Source organism: Leopardus geoffroyi, chromosome B2, assembly GCF_018350155.1.
Source record: "Leopardus geoffroyi isolate Oge1 chromosome B2, O.geoffroyi_Oge1_pat1.0, whole genome shotgun sequence".
In the NCBI taxonomy this organism is placed as follows: domain Eukaryota; kingdom Metazoa; phylum Chordata; class Mammalia; order Carnivora; family Felidae; genus Leopardus; species Leopardus geoffroyi.
In genome coordinates, this window is record NC_059332.1 from 192,452 (window position 1) to 215,093 (window position 22,642).

General features: G+C 52.6%; 1 protein-coding gene and 1 long non-coding RNA gene across 2 annotated transcripts in view; one reads left to right on the plus strand and one right to left on the minus strand.

The window, feature by feature from the left end:
* Nucleotides 1-1,854: 1,854 nt before the first annotated feature.
* On the minus strand, nucleotides 1,855-22,482 carry LOC123607907. The gene is made up of 2 exons (XR_006716970.1): nucleotides 22,389-22,482; nucleotides 1,855-3,908 (listed from the first exon to the last, which is right to left on the minus strand). It is a non-coding gene; the product is annotated as an uncharacterized LOC123607907 (long non-coding RNA).
* GABBR1 (gamma-aminobutyric acid type B receptor subunit 1) overlaps nucleotides 18,645-22,642 on the plus strand; it is a 28,168-nt gene continuing 24,170 nt past the window's right edge. The window contains exons 1-5 of the mRNA XM_045497154.1: nucleotides 18,645-18,900; nucleotides 19,234-19,327; nucleotides 19,902-20,105; nucleotides 20,794-20,979; nucleotides 22,241-22,261. Coding sequence (XP_045353110.1) covers nucleotides 19,234-19,327; nucleotides 19,902-20,105; nucleotides 20,794-20,979; nucleotides 22,241-22,261 — 505 coding nt within the window. The 5' untranslated portion in view covers nucleotides 18,645-18,900. The remainder of the gene's footprint in view (nucleotides 18,901-19,233; nucleotides 19,328-19,901; nucleotides 20,106-20,793; nucleotides 20,980-22,240; nucleotides 22,262-22,642) is intronic.

Consider the following 22,642-nt stretch of genomic DNA (forward strand, 5'->3'; position numbering starts at 1 on the left):
CCGCCCACGGGTCCTGTCCTCGTGCTTTCATGAAACCACCTTCTTTTTTTCTTTCTGGACTGTTCACTCCTCACCCCAACATTTCCACATCAGTCACCAAATTTGAAAAACATATTTGCCAATCTTGAAGCAAGGCTGGCTCACCAATAAGAAAAAAAGGTCAGGAGGGACAGTTCAAAGACATGTTGTCCAATACAGTAATCACTAGCCACAAGTGGTCATTCGAATTAAAATGAAATCAAATTTAAAATTCAATTCCCTGATTCACTAGCTTTGTTTCAAACATGCAGCTAGTGGCTAACACATCGGACAGCACAAATAGGGACTATTTCCATCATCACAAAAAGTTATATTGGGGGGCGCCTGGGTAGCTCAGTCGGTTAAGCATCGGCTTCAGCTCAGGTCACGATCTCGCGGTCCGTGAGTTCGAGCCCTGCGTCGGGCTCTGGGCTGATGGCTCAGAGCCTAGAGCCTGCTTCCGATTCTGTGTCTCCCTCTCTCTCTGCCCCTCCCCTGTTCATGCTGTTTCTCTCTGTGTCAAAAATAAATAAACGTTAAAAAAAATTTTAAAAAAAGTTATATTGGGCAGCACCACTTTCTGGTTTTGTGGGAGGTGAGCCCCAGGAGCTGGGAGAACAGACTGGTAGGGGGTGGGGGAGGCTGGGTCCCTTCCCACTGCAAGGCAGCTGGATTGGGCTGCTCTGGGGCTGGGGGGGGGGGTGGGACGTGAGAGTCCAGGGTTGCAGGGGTGAGTCAGATGGGAAGAGCAGCCTCTGTGCTTGCCCCACCGCCTCCTCAGTGGGGTTCTCCTTTTCTGAAACCAAAGTATCCCGCAACAATGTTCTTCCTCCTGCGCATCCGGGAGGGAGAGCTGAGCCCAAGCTCATTCCCAGGGCGGGGCTTGGGGCCGCGGGGTGCCTGAAATCACCTGCTGTCAAAGCTGGGTGGGAGATCAGGTGGGCTGCAGGGTCTGGAGAGCAGAGAAGCTAGGCCATCGAAGCCACTTGGGAGAACTAACAGCAAACACCACAAAACCCTTACCGAATGCCTCCATTGGTGCATTCCATGGTGGTGCCCTGAGTGGTTTCCATGCGTTAATGCATCCGACCCTGACAACAGTAACACAACGTTAGATTATTATCACTCGTCTTCACAGATGAGGAAATGGAAGCACCCAAGTTAAGTGAGGTGCTCAGGGTCGCGCACCTCGGGCTGGCGTCGAGCCGGCTGTTCTATCCCAAAGCCAGTCACGTCACCTCACTCACCTGCGAGCCCTCGACTACCTGAGGTCCCGGAGCGGGGCAGCTATCCCGTGGACGACGGGGTCTTGAGGCAGAGGTGACCTCAACAAGGGGAGGGGCCGCCGGCACAAAGGAGGCCAGTACTGTCGCCATTTGCAGAAGTGTGGGTGTGGGGGCATCGGGCCCGTGAGGTGAAGCCGCCCTGTGTCGGTCAGAGCCGGGCATTCCTCTCAGCGCTTAACTGTCACCTTCCCTGAGTTTGCGCAGCACACGTTATGTGACCTCACAGGCATCCTCGGGTTGTCTTTGTGTGCATCTCTCCGCAGTATTTCCGTTCAATCTGCACCTCTCCCCATGTTTGCTAACAGGCCAGGTCCACGGTCACGTGTGCAGAAACACACCCTAAATACAGCATCTGTGTGTGTGAGGCAGGCTGCTGTCTGCAGGCGAAACACGCAGCGCTCGCTACGTGCACGTCTGGGAACGCCGTGCGCTGTCAAGTCCTCCGGACCACGTGTAAAGTATGGAAGCGTGTGTCCTACACTGCTCTGCCTCTTGTGTTTGCTGAGCAACGTGTAATCCCACTTAATACATACCCGAGCTCTCTCGGGTCTTCCAAGTATCAATTCTTGTTTATTTGGTTATTCATAAGCATTTGTTTCCAAATCCAAAGGTACAAAATAACATACCTTGAAAACCTCCCCCCGCCCCCAGCCATCCAGAACCACCTTGTTCCCCTTCGCCACATGCCCAACACGGGGCTTGAACTCACCACCCCAAGATCAAGAGTCCCATGCTCCGCCAACCACGGCAGCCAGCTGCTCCATGAATGGTAACAATTTATCTCAGAGACCTTTCCGAACAAGCGCCTGAAGAACAAACTCAGGCCCTACAGCTACACAGTATTCAAGTGCATGGATGTATCAAACTTACCTTTCCCAGAACATTCAGGTTATTTCGGCTTTTTAAGTGTCTATTTTATTGGGTTACAGTAAAATGTATTCAGCTAATATAAACGAACAAATATTTCATAGGAAAAACCCTCTGTGTCACGCTTCATATTAGGGTCTCCTAATACAAGTTTCAGCAAGACAGACAAGGCTCTTGCTTTCATGTGTGTCGCATTCCAATCACCCTGAGGCTATATTCTGGTCAGATGTCACCTGGGAGCACAAGTCAGTGAGTATCGCGACTCCGTTTTCATCGTGCTCTGACGCATAATTTGGATATTGGTCTGCCAGGGCCAGCGACGTAATGTGAGGGTCCCCATACAAAGTGGAACTCTGAGGCACCTTGTCCAAACACCAGGGAAGGACTCCCTTTGTTGTGTGGGGTCACCCTTGGTGTGTCTTGGTGGCATGTTTTTGTTTTTGTTATTTAACGTCACATTCTTTCAGGGAACAGATACTTAGGGGCCGAGGGCAGCCCTTCACGCGTCCCGAGGCCCCAGCTCAGACTTGCCCTGACGGGTGTGCCTGCCTGACCCTTCCTCTCCTCTTTGCCCTGCCCCTCCTGGGGAAGCGCCGCACAGAGGGTGTCTCCTGGGGGCCTGGGAGGCTGTCCTGCGGACGCGGGGACGACTGAAAGGCAAGAACCACCTGGAGCCTGGGCTCCGGGCCCCCAGCGCAGTCTCCTCGGACCTCACTTACAAAACAGATTGAGAGATAAGACTGTTAGGAACTTCGAGGTGACGACACAGAGCACGAGGAGCCGGAGGGGTCTCCTGCTAGGCACGGGGTGGTGTGAGCGTCCTGGCCGTGTGCCCACGGACTTCAGTGCCTTCCGCACGAGTGGAGCCTGCGCGTTTGCCATTTTAATAAACACTGGGAAATTGCACGCAGTGTGTCTGTCGGCCCAGGGTACCCACTGTGTCTCAGCTTCTCCGTCGTCAGTGGGGGCATGACCACGTCCACCCAGGAGAGCTAGGAGGAACGTGCACCTCCCTGTGAACGGCGCTGTGTTCACCCTGCGGCGACCTTCCTTCTGCGACCCTCTAGTGCTGTCAACACCAAGAGGAATTGGACATTTTCTTTTCCACCCTTGTGGCCCAGCTTCCGTGGTATTTGTGTTGAAGTTGGTCTGCAGAGTCCCCGGAGACTCGGTGACTGATAGACCCAGGTCTCACTTGGGCCCATGTAACCAGGTGTGTCACAGGCCGGCTGGGGGCGGGAGAGCCCTGGCCCCGGCACAGCTCATCCGGGAGCGCGCGCCGGGAGCCTGTGCGCACGCGCGCTGTGGTGCGGCCAGGTGTGTTCACCCGAGTGCTGAAAAGGCGGAGGAAGACGCGGACAGCAGGCTTCTGCCCGGGGGTGACGTTGTAACCATCCACGTCGTCTTCCCACGTCTGTGTCCTCCCCGCTACCACTCTGGAACGCCGCGATGTTTCCCTCTTTCGAGCAGAAAGGCGTCCAGCTTGTTACCAATCGGGGGAGGCACTTGGGTGCGGCGGGCACGCAGGCAGCTCGGGTTTGACCAAACGGTCGTGCGCGGTCCGTGCAGGCGGCACGGAGCCGTGTCGTGCGTCCTCGCGGGGCAGCACAGCCGGTGCGAGGCCTGGAAGGCGGACCGCGGCTCAGGACCACGAGGAATCTTCTCGGCCCCGGGGCGCTGGGGCCAGCTCCCCGTGCTTCCCGCCGCCGGACGGCCAAGCCCAGGTAACCTGTGGTCCTGCAAGAATATACGCACCGTTTGTACCGATCTCGCCCCCCCCCCCCCCCCCACCTCCTTGGCTTCTTTCAGCTCCCCGGGCCCCTCCCTTTTCTCCCGCATCCCTGCAGGATCCGCAGGGGAAGGCCCGGACGCGCCCCCCGGTTTGCAGGGCAACAGGGACGTCACGAAGCCGCCGCCGCCAATTGGTTGCCGGGTCTCTGGGGGCGGGGCAGAGGAGGCGGGGCCCGGCGCAGGTGCAGCGGCGCGCTGGTCTCCCCGTTGCGGTCCGGCCTGCAGGTGGTGCGCCGGCCCGGCCGCACCCAGATGCCCAGGGCCCGCTGGTCCCCACGTGCCTCCCCGACGCTGGGCAAACGCGCTGCTGGGCGTCTGGAACGGGGCACCTGTCGTTCTGCCCGTCACCTCGCTGCCTGGCCATCACAGGCTTTCCCAGCAGAGGAACCTGGGTGGAAGGGCAGTCGGCATTCGGGGGTGGGGGGTGGGGGGTGGGGCTCTGGCCCAGGGGGTCCCCTTCCAGCGTCTTCACCTAGAGGAAGAGGGGCGGAAGCTCGCATCTGAGCGGTCAGGTGCAAAGTCCAGCCTCGGTGTCTTTACCCGGGACTGGGGATTATCCCGCCCACCTCATGGCCTGCTGTGAGGAGTGAATGCCACAGGGCCGTGAGGTGCTTGGCCTGAGTCTGGCGCCGTTAGGACCACAACAGCACCGCTGTGCAGGGCCTGTGCCCGGGAAGTTGGGCCGGGAGGGCAGGGTTTCTCTTGTTTTCCCTGCTCCCTCCCAGGTGCCAGTGCGGGCTTCGCAGTAGAGGGAGCATGTTGAAAGAATGAATGACAAATTGGGCGCCAGCCCGGGCCCCCAGCCCCTGTGTTCTCCTCCCTCTCAGGCTGTGGGCACACTTCCCGCACTGTAGCCCCACCAGCTCAATATTTACCCTTGTACTTGATCTAGATCATGCCACTGTGTTAACTCCGATGTTACTGTTGTTGACTTTGGATCTTGAATTTTGGATTAACGGCTTTGTGTGCGGATGAGGGGCTTCAGGTGTCTGCGGGCCTGGAGGTAGCAATCGTGAGCGGGAGGAAATGGATTTGCTGCCTTTCAGGGGCCAGGCACACCGTAGGTCACTGAACCAGGGTCTCCTCCCCTCCCTGCTCCCTGTTCACTGGCCATTTGCACAGCTTCCAAGACCCTCGGGTCCAGGAAATGAGTGCTGCTTCAGCTCCATCTTCCCTCCTGCTCCCGGAAGGGGACCCACTGGTTTTCCCCACCAGTGACATTGTGTACGTGCCAGAGGTCACTGGTGCTTCTGCACCCACAGTGCCCAGGCTGGGGCGCTCAGGGACCCTCTGAGTGCCGAATGAGAAAACTGGGGTCCGGACTTTAAAAACTTGAGCTAAGGGGCCCCTGGGTGGCTCAGTCAGTTAAGCATCCAACTCTTGATTTCGGCTCGGGTCATGACGTCACGGTTCGTGAGCTCGAGCCCCACGTAGGGCTCTGCTCTGACAGTGCGAAGTCTGCTCCCTCTCTCTCTACCCCTCCTAGCTCGTGCTCTTTCTTTCTCGAAATGAATAACTAAACGTTTAAAACAATAAAAACTTGAGCCAAATCAAATTGAATCAAACTGTGTCCTTTTGTTGAATGAACCTTATGACCAACCAGGGTTTTGGCTCCCCTTTGCTGTTGGTTCTTGGCCGCACGGGGAGTAGTTGGTATTGCTAAGTCGCTGGATAAAGGAGGCAAACGTCGTTACAGTTTTCTCCCAGAAAAAACATTGTGTGTGTGTGTGCAAACTATATGTTAATATATTTGCCTGCAAGATGTTTCATCTGCTTGTTGAAACTGTTGATTCAGTTACCGACCTGCTAACACCCTGAAGTCCAGCCGGCTCAGCCAGTCTGGTAATGCTATTCCCTCTGGAAGGATGAGGCCTCAGCAAGAAGCCGGCAAGCAACGAAGGGGTTATGGCCTTAAACTTGGCGAGCACGGAGCTGGATGTGGATGCGTGCGTGTCTGGGGTGGGTAGACGTGGGCACAGTGGCTTTGTGTTGGTCTGGTTGTACTTTTGGGGTGATTTCAAGCAGCCAGTGGGGCTACACACTGTTGCATTCAAACCAGGGAAGGACACCGCTTACGAGCCTTCCCAGAGACGGGGGATTTCCTTGTTGTTTCTTACACTGTTTGGTGTATTTTCACAGTCACCACATGGTCTTTATAATGATTGTTTTTTCAGTTACAAAATGAAGAAACCTAAACAAACAAACAAACAAACAAACAAACAACAAAATGAGCAAACCTGAACAAAAGCTCCTAAGGGAAAATGCTCAATTTCTGAAGGGACCTCAGGCTCGTCTGGTAACGAGCGCCATCTGGTGGTCGCGCGGAATTACTGCTCTGGCGGGGGACTCGGCCAGAAGTCCGCGGGGAGGAGCTGGAGCTGGGAGCACCCAGGCATTCGCCAAAGCTGCACACGGTTTATACTTACTGAGACAGTGCTCCATCGGTGAACTCAGTTTAAGGACCTGATCGTGTGTGACACGGATATCGGATGCCAATCAATGCAGGAAATACTAATTTACGTTCATGTGGAGTTTTTAACCTCAGAGCATTTTCCATGATAGTATTTGTCCCTCGCAGTAGCACACGACGTAAGTGGATCAAATACCTGTATTGAGATGATGAGCCTGAGGCCACAGGAGTCGTGAGGAGCCCAAGGCCGGCCAGACCTGGAGGCCTGGGCCGCAGACTACGGACCAGTGTCCTTTATCCAGACACTGCTGCGTGGGGACATTCAGGTGCTGTACTGGGAACCATGACCAACCGGTCCTCCAACTTTTCTCTACCATTTCTATAGTTTTTGTGTTGGTTTCTATACCTTTTCATTATTTGTCCCGACCTGAAAGCTGTTTGGAGAGGTTTCTAGCAGCAAAGCTAAATTTATGCAGAATTCATTTCATTTTTGTCATTAACCAAACATTTTAAATTGTAACTTCCTCTACTAGTCAGCACCATGTGCTTAAGCATCTGAATAACTCCACCTTTGCTCCACCACTAAGGAGACTTGATATTTTAGTTAGTGGCCGTAAGAGTAGCTGTAGCTGGGGGCGCCTGGGTGGCGCAGTCGGTTAAGCGTCCGACTTCAGCCAGGTCACGATCTCGCGGTCCGTGAGTTCGAGCCCCGCGTCGGGCTCTGGGCTGATGGCTCAGAGCCTGGAGCCTGTTTCGGATTCTGTGTCTCCCTCTCTCTCTGCCCCTCCCCCGTTCATGCTCTGTCTCTCTCTGTCCCAAAAATAAATCAACGTTGAAAAAAAAATTAAAAAAAAAAAAAAAAAAGAGTAGCTGTAGCTGGGGGCGCCTGGGTGGCTCAGTCGGTTAAGCGACCGACTTCAGCTCAGGTCATGATCTCATGGTTCGCTAGTTTAAGCCCCATGCCTGGCTCTGTGCCGACAGCTCGGCGCCTGGAGCTGGCTTCAGATTCTGTGTCTCCCTCTCTCTCTGCCCCTCTCCACTCGCACTATGTCTCTCTGTCTCAAAAATAAACATTAAAAAAATTAAAAAAGAGAATAGATGTATCTGTTTTGCTTTTTAATTTTTTTTTAATGTTTATTGATTTTTGAGACAGAGAGAGACAGAGCATGAACGGGGGAGGGTCAGAGAGAGGGAGACACAGAATCTGAAACAGGCTCCAGGCTCTGAGCTGTCAGCACAGGGCCCGACGCGGGGCTTGAACTCACAGACCGCGAGATCATGGCCTGAGCGGAAGTCGGACGCTTAACCGGCTGAGCCACCCAGGCGCCCCTGTTTTGCTTTTTACATAATAAAATGAAAGCATGGATTTATTTTTCCATCTTTGTGGATTCCAGCTTTAAAACTACCTTACCAGACTACAAAGATTATGAAGGCTGACAGCTTGTCTTCTCGTGAAAAATAAACAAAACTTCAGCCAACCAAGTTTCCTTTATGTACCTGTAATACTTTCAATGGTAGCTATGGGAGATATCGACCAATAATAGGACTTTCTTATGGGCCACTTGCCAGCAATGTCAGCACATCTGTAGGAAAAGCATTCTGAATCCTTTGTTTTCATCTTTCCGAGCGGACCTCTTGACAATGTTCTGTCAGCCAAGACTCCCCCCTTGATAAATATATATATTTATATATTTTTAAGTTTATTTATTTTTATTTTTTTAAAGTTTATATATTTATTTTGAGAGAAAAAGAGAAGACATGCCTGAGCAGGAGAGGGGCAGAGAGAGAGGAGACAGAATCCCAAGCAGGCTCCACACTGTCAGCGCAGAGCCCAGCGCAGGGCTCAATCCCACCAACAGTGAAATCATGGCCCGAGCCAAAATCAAGAGTTGGGAACTTAACCGACTGAGCCACTCAGGCACCCCTTTTTAAGTTAAAAAAATTTTTTTCTTTACTTTAGAGGGAGAGAGAGAGTGAGGGGAGGAGGGGGGCGAGAGAGAGAGAGAGAGAGAGAGAGAGAGAGGGAATCCCAAGCAGGTTCTGTGCTGTCAGTGCAGAGCCCGATGGCTGGGTTTGATCTCACTAACCATGAGATCATTACCTGAGCTGAAAGCAAGAGTCAGATGCTTAACTGACTGAGCCAGCAGGCATCCCTTAAGTTTATTTATTTGTAAGTAATCTCTACACGCAACATAGGGCTCAAACTCACAACCCCAATATCAACAGTCTCGTGCTCCTCTCACTGAGCCAGCTGGGTGCCCCAAGAGTTCCGTTTGGGTTTAGTTTGGTAATGCCATACACAACTGGTGAATGCATACACAATTCACCCAGTTTTACTGCATAGGAAGTGATTCCACAGAGAGACTCCCACATGTGGGAAATGATACATGTACAAAGTTATTCAATGCAGTATTGTTTGTCATTGAAGAAGGCTATAAACATGTCAGGGTCTATCAAACGTGGACTGCATAAATTATCTCTGAGCCAGCCAGCCAGTGGAATATTATTTAGGTATAATGAGGCAAGGGGGAGCCCCCTGAGTACCGATAGGGAATACCCCCTCAACTATAGTATGCTACTATTGTGTCATAAAGGGGAAACTTATTTGTTTACACAGCCATAGTCTATCTCTGGAAGAATACATAAGAAGCCCATCCTGTCCATCGTGAGGCCTGGCATCCACGGTCAGGGGGCTGGGCTGAGACGTGTCCGAGGGGGATTTAGGGGTGTAAAGGGAGTTACCCATTCATGGGCTAGAAACTTGCACACGTGTGATTATCTCAGTTAATCCCTACAACTCCAGGAGAGTATGTTATTATCCCCATTTCAAGAGTGAGGAAGGTGAGGCACAGACAGGCACTTCCTGGTGGGTTCAGGACCGACTGCAATGTAGTCTGCAGCCTCTGCCGTGAGAGGAGGCAGTGCCTCTGAACTTACCACTGCCCACACCTGGGGCTTTCCAGAAAGTTCCTAGTGGAGGGTGGCAAGAAAGGACCCGCTGTGGGCTGGGAAAGCGGAAAAACCCCATGTTTCTGTTTCTAAACCAAGGACACAACGTTCGCGAGCGCCTCCTACCTTTATCACATGATACACAAACCCATTCTCGTTCCGTAAGAGAACCATTCTCAAACCCACTTCTCTCCCGTAATACAATTTTTTAAATTTCTTATTTTAATGTTTATTATTATTTTTTTTTATTTTTTATTTAAAAAAATTTTTTTTTCAACGTAGATTTATTTTTGGGACAGAGAGAGACAGAGCATGAACGGGGGAGGGGCAGAGAGAGAGGGAGACACAGAATCGGAAACAGGCTCCAGGCTCCGAGCCATCAGCCCAGAGCCCGACGCAGGGCTCGAACTCACCGACCGCGAGATCGTGACCTGGCTGAAGTCGGACGCTTAACCGACTGCGCCACCCAGGCGCCCCTTAATGTTTATTTTTGAGAGAGAGACAGAGCATGAGCAGGGGAGGGGCAGAGAGAGAGGGAGACACAGAATCTGAAACAGGCACCAGGCTCCGAGCTGTCAGAGCAGAGCCTTACGTGGGACTCGAACCCATGAACCATGAGATCATGACCTGAGTCGAAGTCGGACGCCCAACCGACTGAGCCCCCCAGGTGCCCCCTCCCATAATACAATTTTAAGTACTAATACTTGGCAATGCTTCAGGCTTCCAGAGCTCTTGACCTTGTTTGAGTCTCATAACTGTTTAGTGCTGGCTGCTTGACAACAATCAGCGACAATAGGGCCACCAACCCTTTTTTTGGGGTCCATTGGCTCTTAGCCTTTCTTTCTTTTTCTTTTTCTTTCTTTCTTTCTTTCTTTCTTCTTTCTCTTGTCTCTCGGCTCTTAGCCTTTCTCTTTCTTTCTTTCTTTCTTTCTTTCTTTCTTTCTTTCTTTCTTTCTTTCTTTCTTTCTCTTGTCTCTTCCCACATCCTACTTATGATTATCCAGACAGAGTAAAAGTTTCCTCTAGACACAGCTGGAAATTCTCCACCTTTGCCCCTGTTTCATAGCAGAATCTTGGGGATAAGACCAGGGAGGCTGGTCTTAGGAAAGACACTGTCTTCAGAGCAGCAGGACAATCTTGCTGGTGACATCTCACTGTGCTGACAGCCCGATGTGGCCCACTAACCACCGCTAGTGCTGCCCCGTGGACAAGAACTCGTGCATGCACCAGACATCGACCCTGTAGAGCTGCTGCAGGCTCATAGTGGTAGGATTTAAATGTGTGGAGGATGTGTCCCCTGGAAGAAAGTATCTCACTTCACCAACGCCTAGGAGATCTTTGCCAAACAGTAGAGACCAGGCTTGAGAAGTGGTGAGATAATTCCATGCAGTGAGTGGGGTGACAGCTGAGGTTGGATTCAGATGTTTTGTTGATTGATCTTCCCTTGAGCTTCAAACCAGGCAGCAGGTGCTGTGCAGCTCCTGTGGGGGGAGAAAATGAGCACGACGCTCAGGGTCCCGGCTCCCGTGGAGCTTGAGGGCTGCTCAGGAAGGCATATCACTAAATAAATGGTTCCATAGTTTTTAAAAAAGTGGCCACTGAGATGAGCGTTTTGCATGGCGAAGGTCGTGAGCTGGGAGAGCACCTGCAGGGGGGGGCGGGGCCTAGGTCAGTCTGGGCAATTCAGGGGAGGCTTCTCTGCAGATGATGTTTAAGTTTAAAGAGGTGAGGGTGGCATGGGGTGTGCAGGCCAAAGAGGGCATGTCCGGGCTGCTTGCTTCCTGGGCGGAGAGTATCTGGACCAGTTCAAGAATGCAATCAGGCCAGTGTGGCTGTAGCACCATGAGTGACAAGGAGGAGGTCCAGGGATCTAGGCTGCAGCCCCAGTTGTGCTGGCATTGGCTGGGTGACCTGGGGCTGGCTCAGCCACCTTTCTGAGATGTAGTTTTCTCTTCTGAAAATGCATCATAATAATAGCACACCACACAGGGACAGCTGGAAGGATTAAGGGAGGTAACGTGAACTGCTTGTAGGTTATGCACCACTAAGGTAGTGTGTTTCTGCTCTGATCGAAGCGTAATAAACACTGAAGCATCCAAAGGTGTGTCTGAGTCATGTCGGCCTTCAGACTCTGATACGATAGCAGAGCCAGCTTCACATCTGTTCCAGACTTCCCTTTCTGCTCAGATTGAATTGTCCATTTTGGTCCCTGGATGGGGCAGCCCCATCCCACCCACTGTAACAGGGTTATACTTGCTTTTTTTTTTTTTTTTAAATTTAAATCCAAGTTAATTAACATACAGTGATATATTGGTTTCAGGAGTAGAATTTACTGATTCATCACTTACATATGACATCCAGTGCTCATCACAAGTACCCTCCTGAGTACCCATCACCCATCCAGCACATTCCTACATCCGCCTCCCCTCCAACAACCCCGTTCTTTGTATTTAAGAGTCTCTTATGGTTTGCCTCCCTCCCTGGTTTTATCTTAATATCTTATTTTTCCTTTCATTCCCCTATGTTCATCTGTTGTGTTTCTTCAATTCCACATATAAGTGAAATCATAGATTTGTCTTTCTGTGACAGACTTATTTCACTTAGCCTAACATATTCTAGTTCCATTCACGTTGTTGCAAATGTCAAGATTTCATTCTTTTTGATGGCAGAGTAATATTCCATTGTACACATATAAACCACATCTTCTTTATCCATTCATCCATCGATGGACATTTGGGCTCTTTCCATACTTTGGCTATTGTTGATAGTGCTGCTGTGAACATTGGGATGCATGTGTCCCTTCAAATCAGCACTCCTGTATCCTTTGGATAAATACCTAGTAGTGCAATTGCTGGGTCGTAGGGTAGTTCTACTTTTAATTTTTTGAGGAACCTACACACTGTTTTCCAGAGCGGCTGCACCAGTTTGCATTCCCACCAGCGGTGCAAGAGGGTTCCTCTTTTTCCACATCCTCGCCAACATCTGTCATTGCCTGAGTTGTTAATGTTAGCCATTCTGACTGGTATGGGGTGGTATCTCATTGTGGTTTTAATTAGTATTTCCCTGATGATGAGCGATGTTGAGCATCTTTTCATGTATCTGTGAGCCATCTGGATATCTTCTTTGGAGAAGTGTCTATTCATGTCTTTTGCTCATTTCTTCCCTGGATTATTTGTTTTTTGGGTGTTGAGTTTGAGAAGCTCTTTATAGATTTTGGCTACTAACTCTTTATCTGATATGTCATTTGCAAATATCTTCTCCCATTCCATTGGTTGCCTGTTAGTTTTATTGATTGTTTTCTTTGCGGAACGGAAGATTTTTTATCTTGATGAGGTCCCAATAGTTCATTTTTGCTTTTATTTCCCTTGCCTTTGGAGACAAGTTGAGTAAGAAGTTGCTGTGGCCGAGGCCAAAAAGGTTGTTGCCTGTTTCCTCCTCTAGGGTTTTGATAGTTTCCTGTCTCACAGTTAGGTCTTTCATCCACTTTGAGTTAATTTTTGTGTCTGGTGTAAGAAAGTGGTCCAGGTTCATTCTTCTGCATGGCGCTGTCCAGTTTTCCCAGCACCACTTGCTGAAGAGACTGTCTTTATTCCATTGGATAGTCTTTCCTGCTTTGTCAAAGATTAGTTGGCCATACGTTTGTGGGTCCATTTCTGGGTTCTCGATTCTGTTCCATTGATCTGAGTGTCTGTTTTTGTGCCAGTACCTTACTGTCTTGATGATTACAGCTTTGTAATACAGCTTGAAGACTGGGATTGTGATGCCTCCTGCTTCGGTTTTCTTTCTCAGGATTCCTTTGTCTATTCAGGGTCTTTTCTGGTTCCATACAAACTTTAGGATTGTTGGTTCTAGCTCTGTGGAGAAAGCTGGTGTTATTTTGACTGGGATTGCACTGAATGTGTACATTGCTTTGGGTAGTATCTACATTTTAACAATATTTGTTCTCCCAACCCAGGAGCATGGGATATTTTTCCATTTCTTGGTGTCTTCTTCAATTTCTTTCATAAGCTTTCTGTAGTTTTCAGTGTACAGATCTTTTACCTCTTTTACCTCTTTGGTTTATTCAGTTACTTTATGCTGTTCAGTGCAGGTCACGCCTTCAATAACACTTGTGTTTTTCAAAAAAACCTTCAATAATACTTCAATAAAACTCGTGTTTCTATGGGATTTCCATGAATAGAATCTCTAGTCTGTTGCCTCAGATTTGTTCATTTGTAAATTGTTTCATGTTTGTGCACTCACCTCCACACATCCTTTTCTGCACTTCTAAAATCCACAGTGCTCCGAAAATAAGAAAAAAAATTGTTTCTAACTCATTTGGTGGCAAGACCAGACGTGAAGCTATTTATGGTCTTTATTTACTGCACCTAATGTTGATAGTCATGTATTTTACTGCAGAAACAAGATTGTACTTTATTATGGATGTTACACCTGCAACACGTGTCAAATAACAGAGTCCTCCACGTTCTGTAGTTTCTAATAGAAAACTGTGGAGATGCTTCTTCTTCTCTTAGTATTATTCAGTATTGTGCTAGTGTTCTCTGGATAAATGAACAGTCATTATCGGATCCTGAACTGGACATAATGGGAGAGAAATATTTTGCAGCGAAATGAACAAACACACACCCCACCAACCAAATGCCCAAAAGCATACATGCATTATGATACATATGCTTTTTGGATTGCTATGAATTTATGTATATTCATATCTGGTATATCCTCAATTACATATATTTAACTAAACACAGTTTAGTAAACATGTTTGTGTTGAAATCCTTAAAAATCTGAGTCTCTTGTTCCAGGAGTAGAAATACTCACTAAATGTGTCTGTGAGAACTGAATCTTTTCTACATCTGTTAACCTGACCACGTGTACCCTGTAGAAGGAGGGACAGACAAGCTAATTATTTTCCTGTTTGTTGTTTAGGCTAACCTAGCATTTCAGCACCTCGTGTTCATCTGCTTATTACAGAAGGGCTCTCTTATGAAGGAATTATTTACAGAAGCAATGGGCAGTGTCAGCTTTTTAAAAAACTTTTTAAAATGTTTATTTATTTGGGGGGGGGGCTCAGAGAGAGAGGGAGACACAGAATCCAAAGCAGGCTCCAGGCTCTGATCTGCCAGCACAGAGCCTGACGCGGGTCTGGAACCCACCAACCAGGAGATCGTGACCTCTGAACTGCGAGATCATGATCTGAGCCGAAACCGGATGCTTAACCGACTGAGCTCCCCAGGCACCCCACTGTCAGCTTTGTAATCTGGCTGTTGGCTCAGAGCACCTGGGAGACAGCTGCCCCTGACCCAGAACACCTTGTGGGAAGTGGGGGTGGGGGGGGTGTGTGGCCCTTTTTTATTTCACTGAATTTTTTGAGCTCCACGCTCCATTCCCCTGGATGTGCCTGTAAAGACATAATAGAAATGACCTTATAATTTTCCTGTTTCCTTCTCCTGGCTCAAAAGCACCAAGGCCAGCAGTGTCAAGAACATACAGTGAGAGAGAACTGTGTGGGGAGCAGTGGAGAAGATTTGTTAAAGAATGGTTACCCCCGCCCCTGCCCTCTCCAGGCCCCACAGCTCTGTGAGACCGTCCCGTTAGAGGAGGAGGGAGGACATGGAAATGGAACATGATGGGAAGGGTCCAACAAGAAAGCCTTGGCAGTCGGCGCGGAGTATGGAGGAAGGTTCAAGCCGTCACTGAAACACCAGGGTGAAGCCTGGCAATGTAAATGTTTGAATTTTAAGCCTTTGCCCCATATGCTTTTCTAAATCACAAGAGCTGTGTAGGACAGAAGGGCTTCCCTGAGGCCAGGACTTTCACCCCAACGCAAGAGGAGGGGCAGGTGGACGTGAACACCCCCCTTGCATACCCACCACCCTCTGCTAATTCGGATGGCAAACTGAGATGCTCCGTGACGTCTGATAAGGAACGCCCTGCGGTGGACGTTGGCTAAGAGGAGGGCCTTGCAACCAAATCTCCTGACACTGTGGAAAGAATTTGGAACCGCACTAAGTGTTTCCACTATTGGTTCTGTCAACTGCATAGCCGGTGACCTCCGATTTGTACTTACTGTCCTCAGATTGCAGCTTACTGGGCTCCAAAAGAAGGACGTTATACCTACTTTGCATGGCTGGGTGAGAATTAAGTTAGATGCCCACTGAGGGCACGTAGCGCCCAGCAGACCATGAGTGAGTTGGGTTACTTGGGCTAATATGTTTGTGGGGTGTGTGGGGTGTTAAGTTCTGGGCTCTGTGCTCTCCATGCCAGGCAGAAATTGAGGCGGAAGACAGGAAAGGAGCTGGGAGCACGAGAAATAACATGAACAGGAAGACTGGCACCGTTCTCAGGAGTCAGAGACGGTCAGAAACTGTAAAAGGAGGACATGTCAGCAAGGGCGCAAAGCAGAGGGGACGGGATTGAGTGTGTCCTCCCTGGAGGAGAGGAGTTTGGTGCCTGGTGGAAGGAAGAGGAGTGGATGGGCGTTGGGTACCGGTGGGGGGTGGGCTTTGGTAAGTGTCCTGGGGAATCTGGGCAGGGACACCGGAGGATGCAGTTGTAGGTGCTGGTGGAAAAAGGTGAACAGTTTCAGAGTCCCGAGGGCAGTTAAAAAGAAAGCTTAAAAAAAGGATTATAAAGGTAACACTTGTAAAACATTGGAACTAAAATTTAATAACAAACGTCAAGAAAAAAAGGTGCCCAATTATTCATGGCCCCAGAGGCAATTACTGCTAACATTTTGATGTATTTTTTTTAAGTTTTATTTATTTAAGTCACCTCTACACCCAACGTGGAGCTCAAACTCATGAACCCAAGATCGAGAGTCACTTGCTTTTCTGACTGAGCCAGCCAGGTGCCCCTTGATGTATTTTCTTCCAGCTTTTAAACACATATATACCACAACTGTACAAATTTTGTATTCTGTCTCCCCGCCTCAAATTCTCATATTTTCCCAAGTTAATATCATTGGCTGCTGTTTTAAACATGGAATGAATACATTCCAAGGTACTAAACCAATACTCTGTGATATGGACATTAAAGGTGTTTCCTTTTCTGATTTAGCACCAGCAGCGTGGCGATAAATAACACCAAAATAATGTTCAATTTCACGGAATCACAGACTGCTCTTTTCCAGGGGGGCACTCCACCCTTCTGTCCCCCTCAACTCAGACCAGCAAAGGGATCAGGACTTCAGGGAAGCCAGAGAGAAGCTGCCAGAGTGAAGGTTTAGATGAGGGCTTTGAGAACTCCTTTGGGGGCTCCTGAGAGGGTGCCTATGCAGATTCACCCCTCCAGAGAGGCCATGCTGGGTCTGGGAGGGGTGTCCTCCTGGGCATCAGCTTTGCCAGGACCACGCAGAAGCGCAGAGAGAGGTGCTCTGCTGGCCAGACAGCTGAAGTAGCCTTCAGACCAGGCAGACAGGAAACTCTTCTTTTCAAAGCAGGCTAGGAAATTCCTCATCCACATGTTGTCCTGGGGTCAGTAACTTTATTTCAGTCGACACCCACGTTTTTTGGTTCCACCCTGCTGAGAGGACATCAGGCCACGCTGAGGAGGGTGTCTATTGCTTTGAGTGGTTAGAAATCCTGCCCCACTCTCTTCCTCCCTTCTGCCCAACTTCTAGCTCAAAGGGTCTCAAACACTCCCTAGAGAACATCAAAAAACAATCTGTGGTGTTTTCTTCTGTGCTTACAGTGATGAGGGGCCATTGTTGGCCGTTATGAGCAGGGCAGGGGAATAAGATATTCTTCCAAACATAGCGGGCACAATAAATTGTCCCTCATCCAGATTCCCAAGTGTCCCCTAGGACATTCATGTAGGCGAAAACCTGTGTTTAATTATCTGAGCCTGGAAATTAATAGTGTTTAAAAAATGGTATTACTATACAATGAACTTTCTAGGAACACAATTACAGTTCTGTGTAAATCTAGGGAAGGTTCACTTTGGTACCAAGAGTTGTCCAACATTTCCTTAAATCGCTTCATCGATGGCAACATGCTGGAGGTAGGTGAGTCACTGCCTCAGCACCTGCATCTGCGTGTGCTTGTGTGGACAGGTGTGGCCAGTGTGGTGGGGCCTCAACAGTCACACGTTAGCATGTTTATGTTATTTTATCACAAATTATTCTGTCATTTCTCCTCTATGGTATGGACAGGGAAGCACGCTGATTTTTAAGTTCTGTGTGTAGGTAGGTTGTATCATCTATGAATTTCAATTCTGCACAGTAAAAGATTCGTTGGAAGATACCTGCTATAAAAAGGGCTAAAGGATGAGACCCTCAGGTCAGATCAGTTACATACTGTTTGCCTGTCCCCCATTAGGAATCCCGTCTCCCCCAGCAGCCCACGCTCACTCCCATGCACACACACGCACGTGCGCACACATAAACACACGTGCAGGCACAGGAACACACGCATACGAACACAACCACATGCGCACATGCGTGCGCACACACGAACACGCACATTCATACGACCACGAACACATGCTCACACACTCACATGCACACACGTACACACACACACACACACACACGCAGCCTTCACCACTGCACAAAGGCCACGGCCACGGGCTGGTCCCTAGGCCTGTGCCTCTCCATCATTCAGGAAACACTGGGCCTGGGGCCCCACTGGAGTAGACAGGGTGCCGCTGAGCCCCGCTGGAGTAGACAGGGTGCCGCTGGGCCCCGCTGGAGTAGACAGGCCGCTGGGCCCGGCTCCGCTGGAGGCCCCCCTATATCCCTTGTTTGCTCCCGCCGCCTCAGCTTCTCTCAGGGTGCTCCTCTCCCCGGCTCTAGCTTCCAGCCCTTTCTCCGAGGGACCTTCCCAGGACAGCCAGGCTAAGCTGCTGGGCCTCGGGGGCCGCTCAGGTCGCCCGGTCTTCACCCCCCCCCGCCCCCCTTCTCCTCCGCCCTTCCCGCTCTGACCTCAGCTCTCCTTCCCTCCCACCTGCCTGGCTCTCCTCCTCCCCTCGCGGCCCCCGCCTCCCTCCTCTCACCGCGATTCGGGGCCGCCTCCTCCACCTGCAACCCTGCATCCCTGCGTCCCCGCCTGCGGCTCGCGGCCCCTCGGCACCCGCCCCCCCCCAGCCCGCCCCGGCGCCCCGAGGCCCGCCCGCCGGCCCCCCGCCCGGGGTGCGTGCGCGCCCGAGCCCCCTACCCGCCGGCGCCGGGGGCGGTCCAGGGCGGGGCCGGGATCCGGGGCGGCTCCCGGGGCTCTGCTTGTGGGAGGCGCCCGCTCCTCGGGCTCCCCCGCCCTCCCCCCCCCCCCCCCCCCGCCCTGCCGGCTCCGCACCCTCCTTCTTCCCTCCGCCCGGAGCCTCCCCCGGTCCCCGGCGCCGCCTCCTTCGCTCCCGGCTCCCGCTCCCGCGGCCGCCGCCGCCCCGGGAAGCAGAGACCGGGGTGGGGTTTGGGGGAGCGCGAGGGCAGGGCGACCCGGGCCGGAGCGCGGATTCGCTGGGAGGAGGGCCGGGCGGAGGGGACGGTCGGGGAGACCGGAGGGGAGCGGGAGGAGCGGCCGGGCCTGGGGCCTGCAGGCCCGGGGAGCCGGGGAGCCGCGGAGCCGGGGAGCCCGGCCGGGCGCAGAGGTAAGAGCCGGGCCGGCAGCCGGGATCCGCGAGGGGCGCGCGGGGGAGGGCCGGGCCGGGGCGCGGGGGCCGAGAGGTGGAGTCCCGGGAGGGTGGGGGGCCGAGGGAGGCAGGAGGAGGGTGGGGACCGGCGCTCTCTCCTCCCCCCCCCCCACCCCACCCCGCGCGGGGCTCCGCCCCCGCCTCCTCCGCCGGGCGCGCGTCTCGTCGGCGGGAGGAGCCGGGTCGGGGCCGGGTCCGGGCCCCGGGAGGCCGGGCGGGCGAGGCCGGGCGGGCCTCCCGGGTTGGGCCAGGCCGGCGGGGGTCCGGCCCTCACGGCCTCCTGTCACTCAGATGCTGCTGCTGCTGCTGCTGCTGCCGCTGGCGCCGCTCTTCCTCCGCCCCCCGGGCGCGGGCGGGGCGCAGACCCCCAACGCCACCTCGGAAGGTGCACCTTCGCCGGCGACCTCGGGCACCCCCATCCCCTTCCCCCTCTCCCTGCCCCTCCCCCTCCCTTTTTCTGGTCCCCATTCCTGTCCCGTCCGCCGGACCCACTGTGACATCCCTGACCTCCTTTCCATCACCCCCGCCTGTGACCCAGCGCCCCCTCTTGTCTGCCCCACACTGCTGCATAGGCCACCTTTCGGGGACCCTGCATGATGGGCCCAACCCCACCCCTCTTTCCTTGCCTGCACTGCTGCCCAGGGAGCCTAAGGCCCCCCTGCCCTCTCAGCCTAATTCGCTCAAAAACCCTCCTCCAGTCTGTTTTACCAAGCTCGCCGGCACAGTGTACCCCTTCACCGTTTCTTAATTCTGCCCATCACCCCCAACCTGCACCCTTCCTTCCTCACTGGCGAGCTCGCCGAGCCCTCTCTCCTTTCGTCCCGGGTTCTGTACCCGTCCCGACCCCCACCCTCTGGCACCGCAGCTGCTCCCCTGGGCCCGCCACCTGCCCGCTGACCACGCCCTCTGTCCCTCCCCTCCCCGCCATTCCTCTCTGATGCCTTCCACTCACCCCTCAGGGTGCCAGATCATACACCCGCCCTGGGAAGGGGGCATCAGGTACAGGGGCCTGACTCGGGACCAGGTGAAGGCGATCAACTTCCTGCCCGTGGACTATGAGATCGAGTACGTGTGCCGGGGGGAGCGCGAGGTGGTGGGGCCCAAGGTCCGCAAGTGCCTGGCCAACGGCTCCTGGACAGACATGGACACTCCCAGCCGCTGCGGTGAGTAGCATCCCCAAGCCCCTCTTCTCTTCTAGATCATTCCTCGGCCTGCCTCACACTTAGCATTATTGCTTAGGTCAGCACTTTCAACCACTGTCACAATTCACAAGGACATTTACAGAGCTCACACCATGCAAGAGGGACTTCCCTACCGCACTTGGAGGCAGTGAAGTCAGCAGCCCACACATCACCTCATCTCATCCTCCCTGCATTAGGCCACTGACCACTTGACAAAATAACTTGATTATTCATCTTGCTTGTGAGTTCTTCTCTTTGAGGACTAGTGGCAGATTGTGCAAAAACCCTCGTAAAATGGTTTCACTGCAGTCTTGAATACCTCTGTCTCCAACGCAGAGGCCATATACCCACGAAGCGAAACCCAGTTTGACATTACCGTAAGCCAACTATAATAAGAAAGGTAAATCCAATTGTGCATCTAAAGTTACACATCCGCACTCTCAAAGCCAGGGGACCGCCCACTGCCGCTGACTTTGAAAAGATTCCCTTCTGGGCACCTACAGCCCCACCTCAGGTTCCTACCATGGAAACGCCTTTTCCCTTTCCTTGGGTGGGGTGCGGATGCTTCCAGGGTTAAGGGAGGAGAGGACGCCAGATTTCCTGAAGAGTGGGGTGCTTGAGGCCCCCTTCCCCAACGTGCCTCTCTTTTCCTTTTTGTGTCTCTCCACAGTCCGAATCTGCTCCAAGTCATACTTGGCCCTGGAAAACGGGAAGGTTTTCCTGACGGGTGGGGACCTCCCCGCTCTGGACGGAGCCCGGGTGGATTTCCGGTGTGACCCTGACTTCCATCTGGTGGGCAGCTCCCGCAGCATCTGTAGTCAGGGCCAGTGGAGTGCTCCCAAGCCCCACTGCCAGGGTGAGGGGACCGGCTGCCTGCATGCAGCTGAGGACGCGTGCCAGAGGTTGGGAGCGGGGTGGAAGGGATGGCGGGAAGGGAAGGGGTGCCATGCAAAATGGGGGGGGGCTTTGGGGAAGTGGAGGTGAAAACCCAACTCTTGCCCTCGCCTGCCTCTCTCCAGCCCCCTTCTGCAGCATCAGTGTCCACTCGCCTACGCTGGGCCCCCTTCCTCTACCTTCCTCTTTAGAGATCTCCTCCCTGCTCCCAGTTCTACATGTTCTCTTTTCCGTTATGAATCTCACCCTCCGTCACCTTTCTTAAGGTTTAAACACTGCAGTTTCCCCTAGCCTATCTCTAAACTTAGAACTTTCTAGGCATAACCGTCTTCTACAATTGATTCCTTTCCATTTGTTATATAACTGGATTATTGTAAAGACTCAGAAATAAATCATATCATACTTAGAAAAAACATTAAGATTGGGAGGAATATCTGGGGTGGAAAGTTATCAGGGTGAAGTTTAAAAAGACTTAAGATTGGGGGCAGAACTGTCAGAGCACTAAAGGATGACCCGGGGAGGGGGGAGGGGAAAAGGAGGGTCTCGGAGAACGTCCGTCCTTCCCCAGGGCGCTCAGTCTCGTGTCCGACACCTATTCTCTCATTTCATTCAGCAGAATGCCCCCTGTCCTGGGCACCCAGATTCTGCCCCTGCACTCTTGTCCCCGGGATCCAGGCCGACCTCGTGCGTCCCCCACTTTTGCAGACTCTCTGGAGGTCCTGGCCTGGCTTCGTCCCCTAATGTCATTGCTCTGCGTATACCTTACCACTCCAGTCTGGAAACTGGGAATCCTATCCAGGGTCTCTTCCTGTGCTCTAGTAATGTGCTCACACGGTCATAGCTTTTTGTAAAAAATGTGAAAGTAAGATTTTAACAGCAACAGTTTAAAATCAATTGTATTTGTAATTTGCAGTTTTTTCTTCTTAAAGAGAGACCCCTGCATTTTATAATATTTAGGCTCCACAAAGCCAGAATCTGCCCATGTCCTGTCTCAAATTCTGTTGTCCTATGAACAATGAAAGAAGAAAACCAACAGGTCCTGACCCACAGCCCCACCTTGCTCTTATCCCCAGGCACCCTCCCCCCCCCCCTCTCAGAGACGCAGGCTTCTGCTGCACGCGGGCCTCCCGGCATGGACAGGTGTGGGAGGGGGCTGGGCTCAGGCCGGGGAAGCCGGGCGCCGGTGGTAACTCTTCTCTGATCCCCGTCTTTCCTGCTGCCAGTGAATCGAACGCCGCACTCAGGTGAGATGACAGCCCTCCTCTCGCGCACTGCACCCCCGAACCCCCACTCGCGCCCCTGCACCCCAGGCGGTGGGGGCCCGTCCTTCTCGCCCCCCGCCCCCGTCTGCGGCCGGCCCCTCCTTCCTACCTGGTTTCTGCCTCCAGTCCCGGTTTTCTGCGAGGCTGCGGTCCCTCCCGACTCCCCGCTCGGCGCCCCGCGCTCGGCTCCGCCTCCTCCCCACTCCGCTCCTCCCGGAGGGCAGAGCCCGGCGGGGCCCCCCAATTCCTCCCCGCGGGGCTCCCCCCGACCTCCCCGGGCTTTCTCCAGGCGCCCCCGCCAGCCACGCGCACGCGTCTCAGGGCCAGGCCTTGCCCCCCTCCCCCCCCAGACCCCGCACCCCC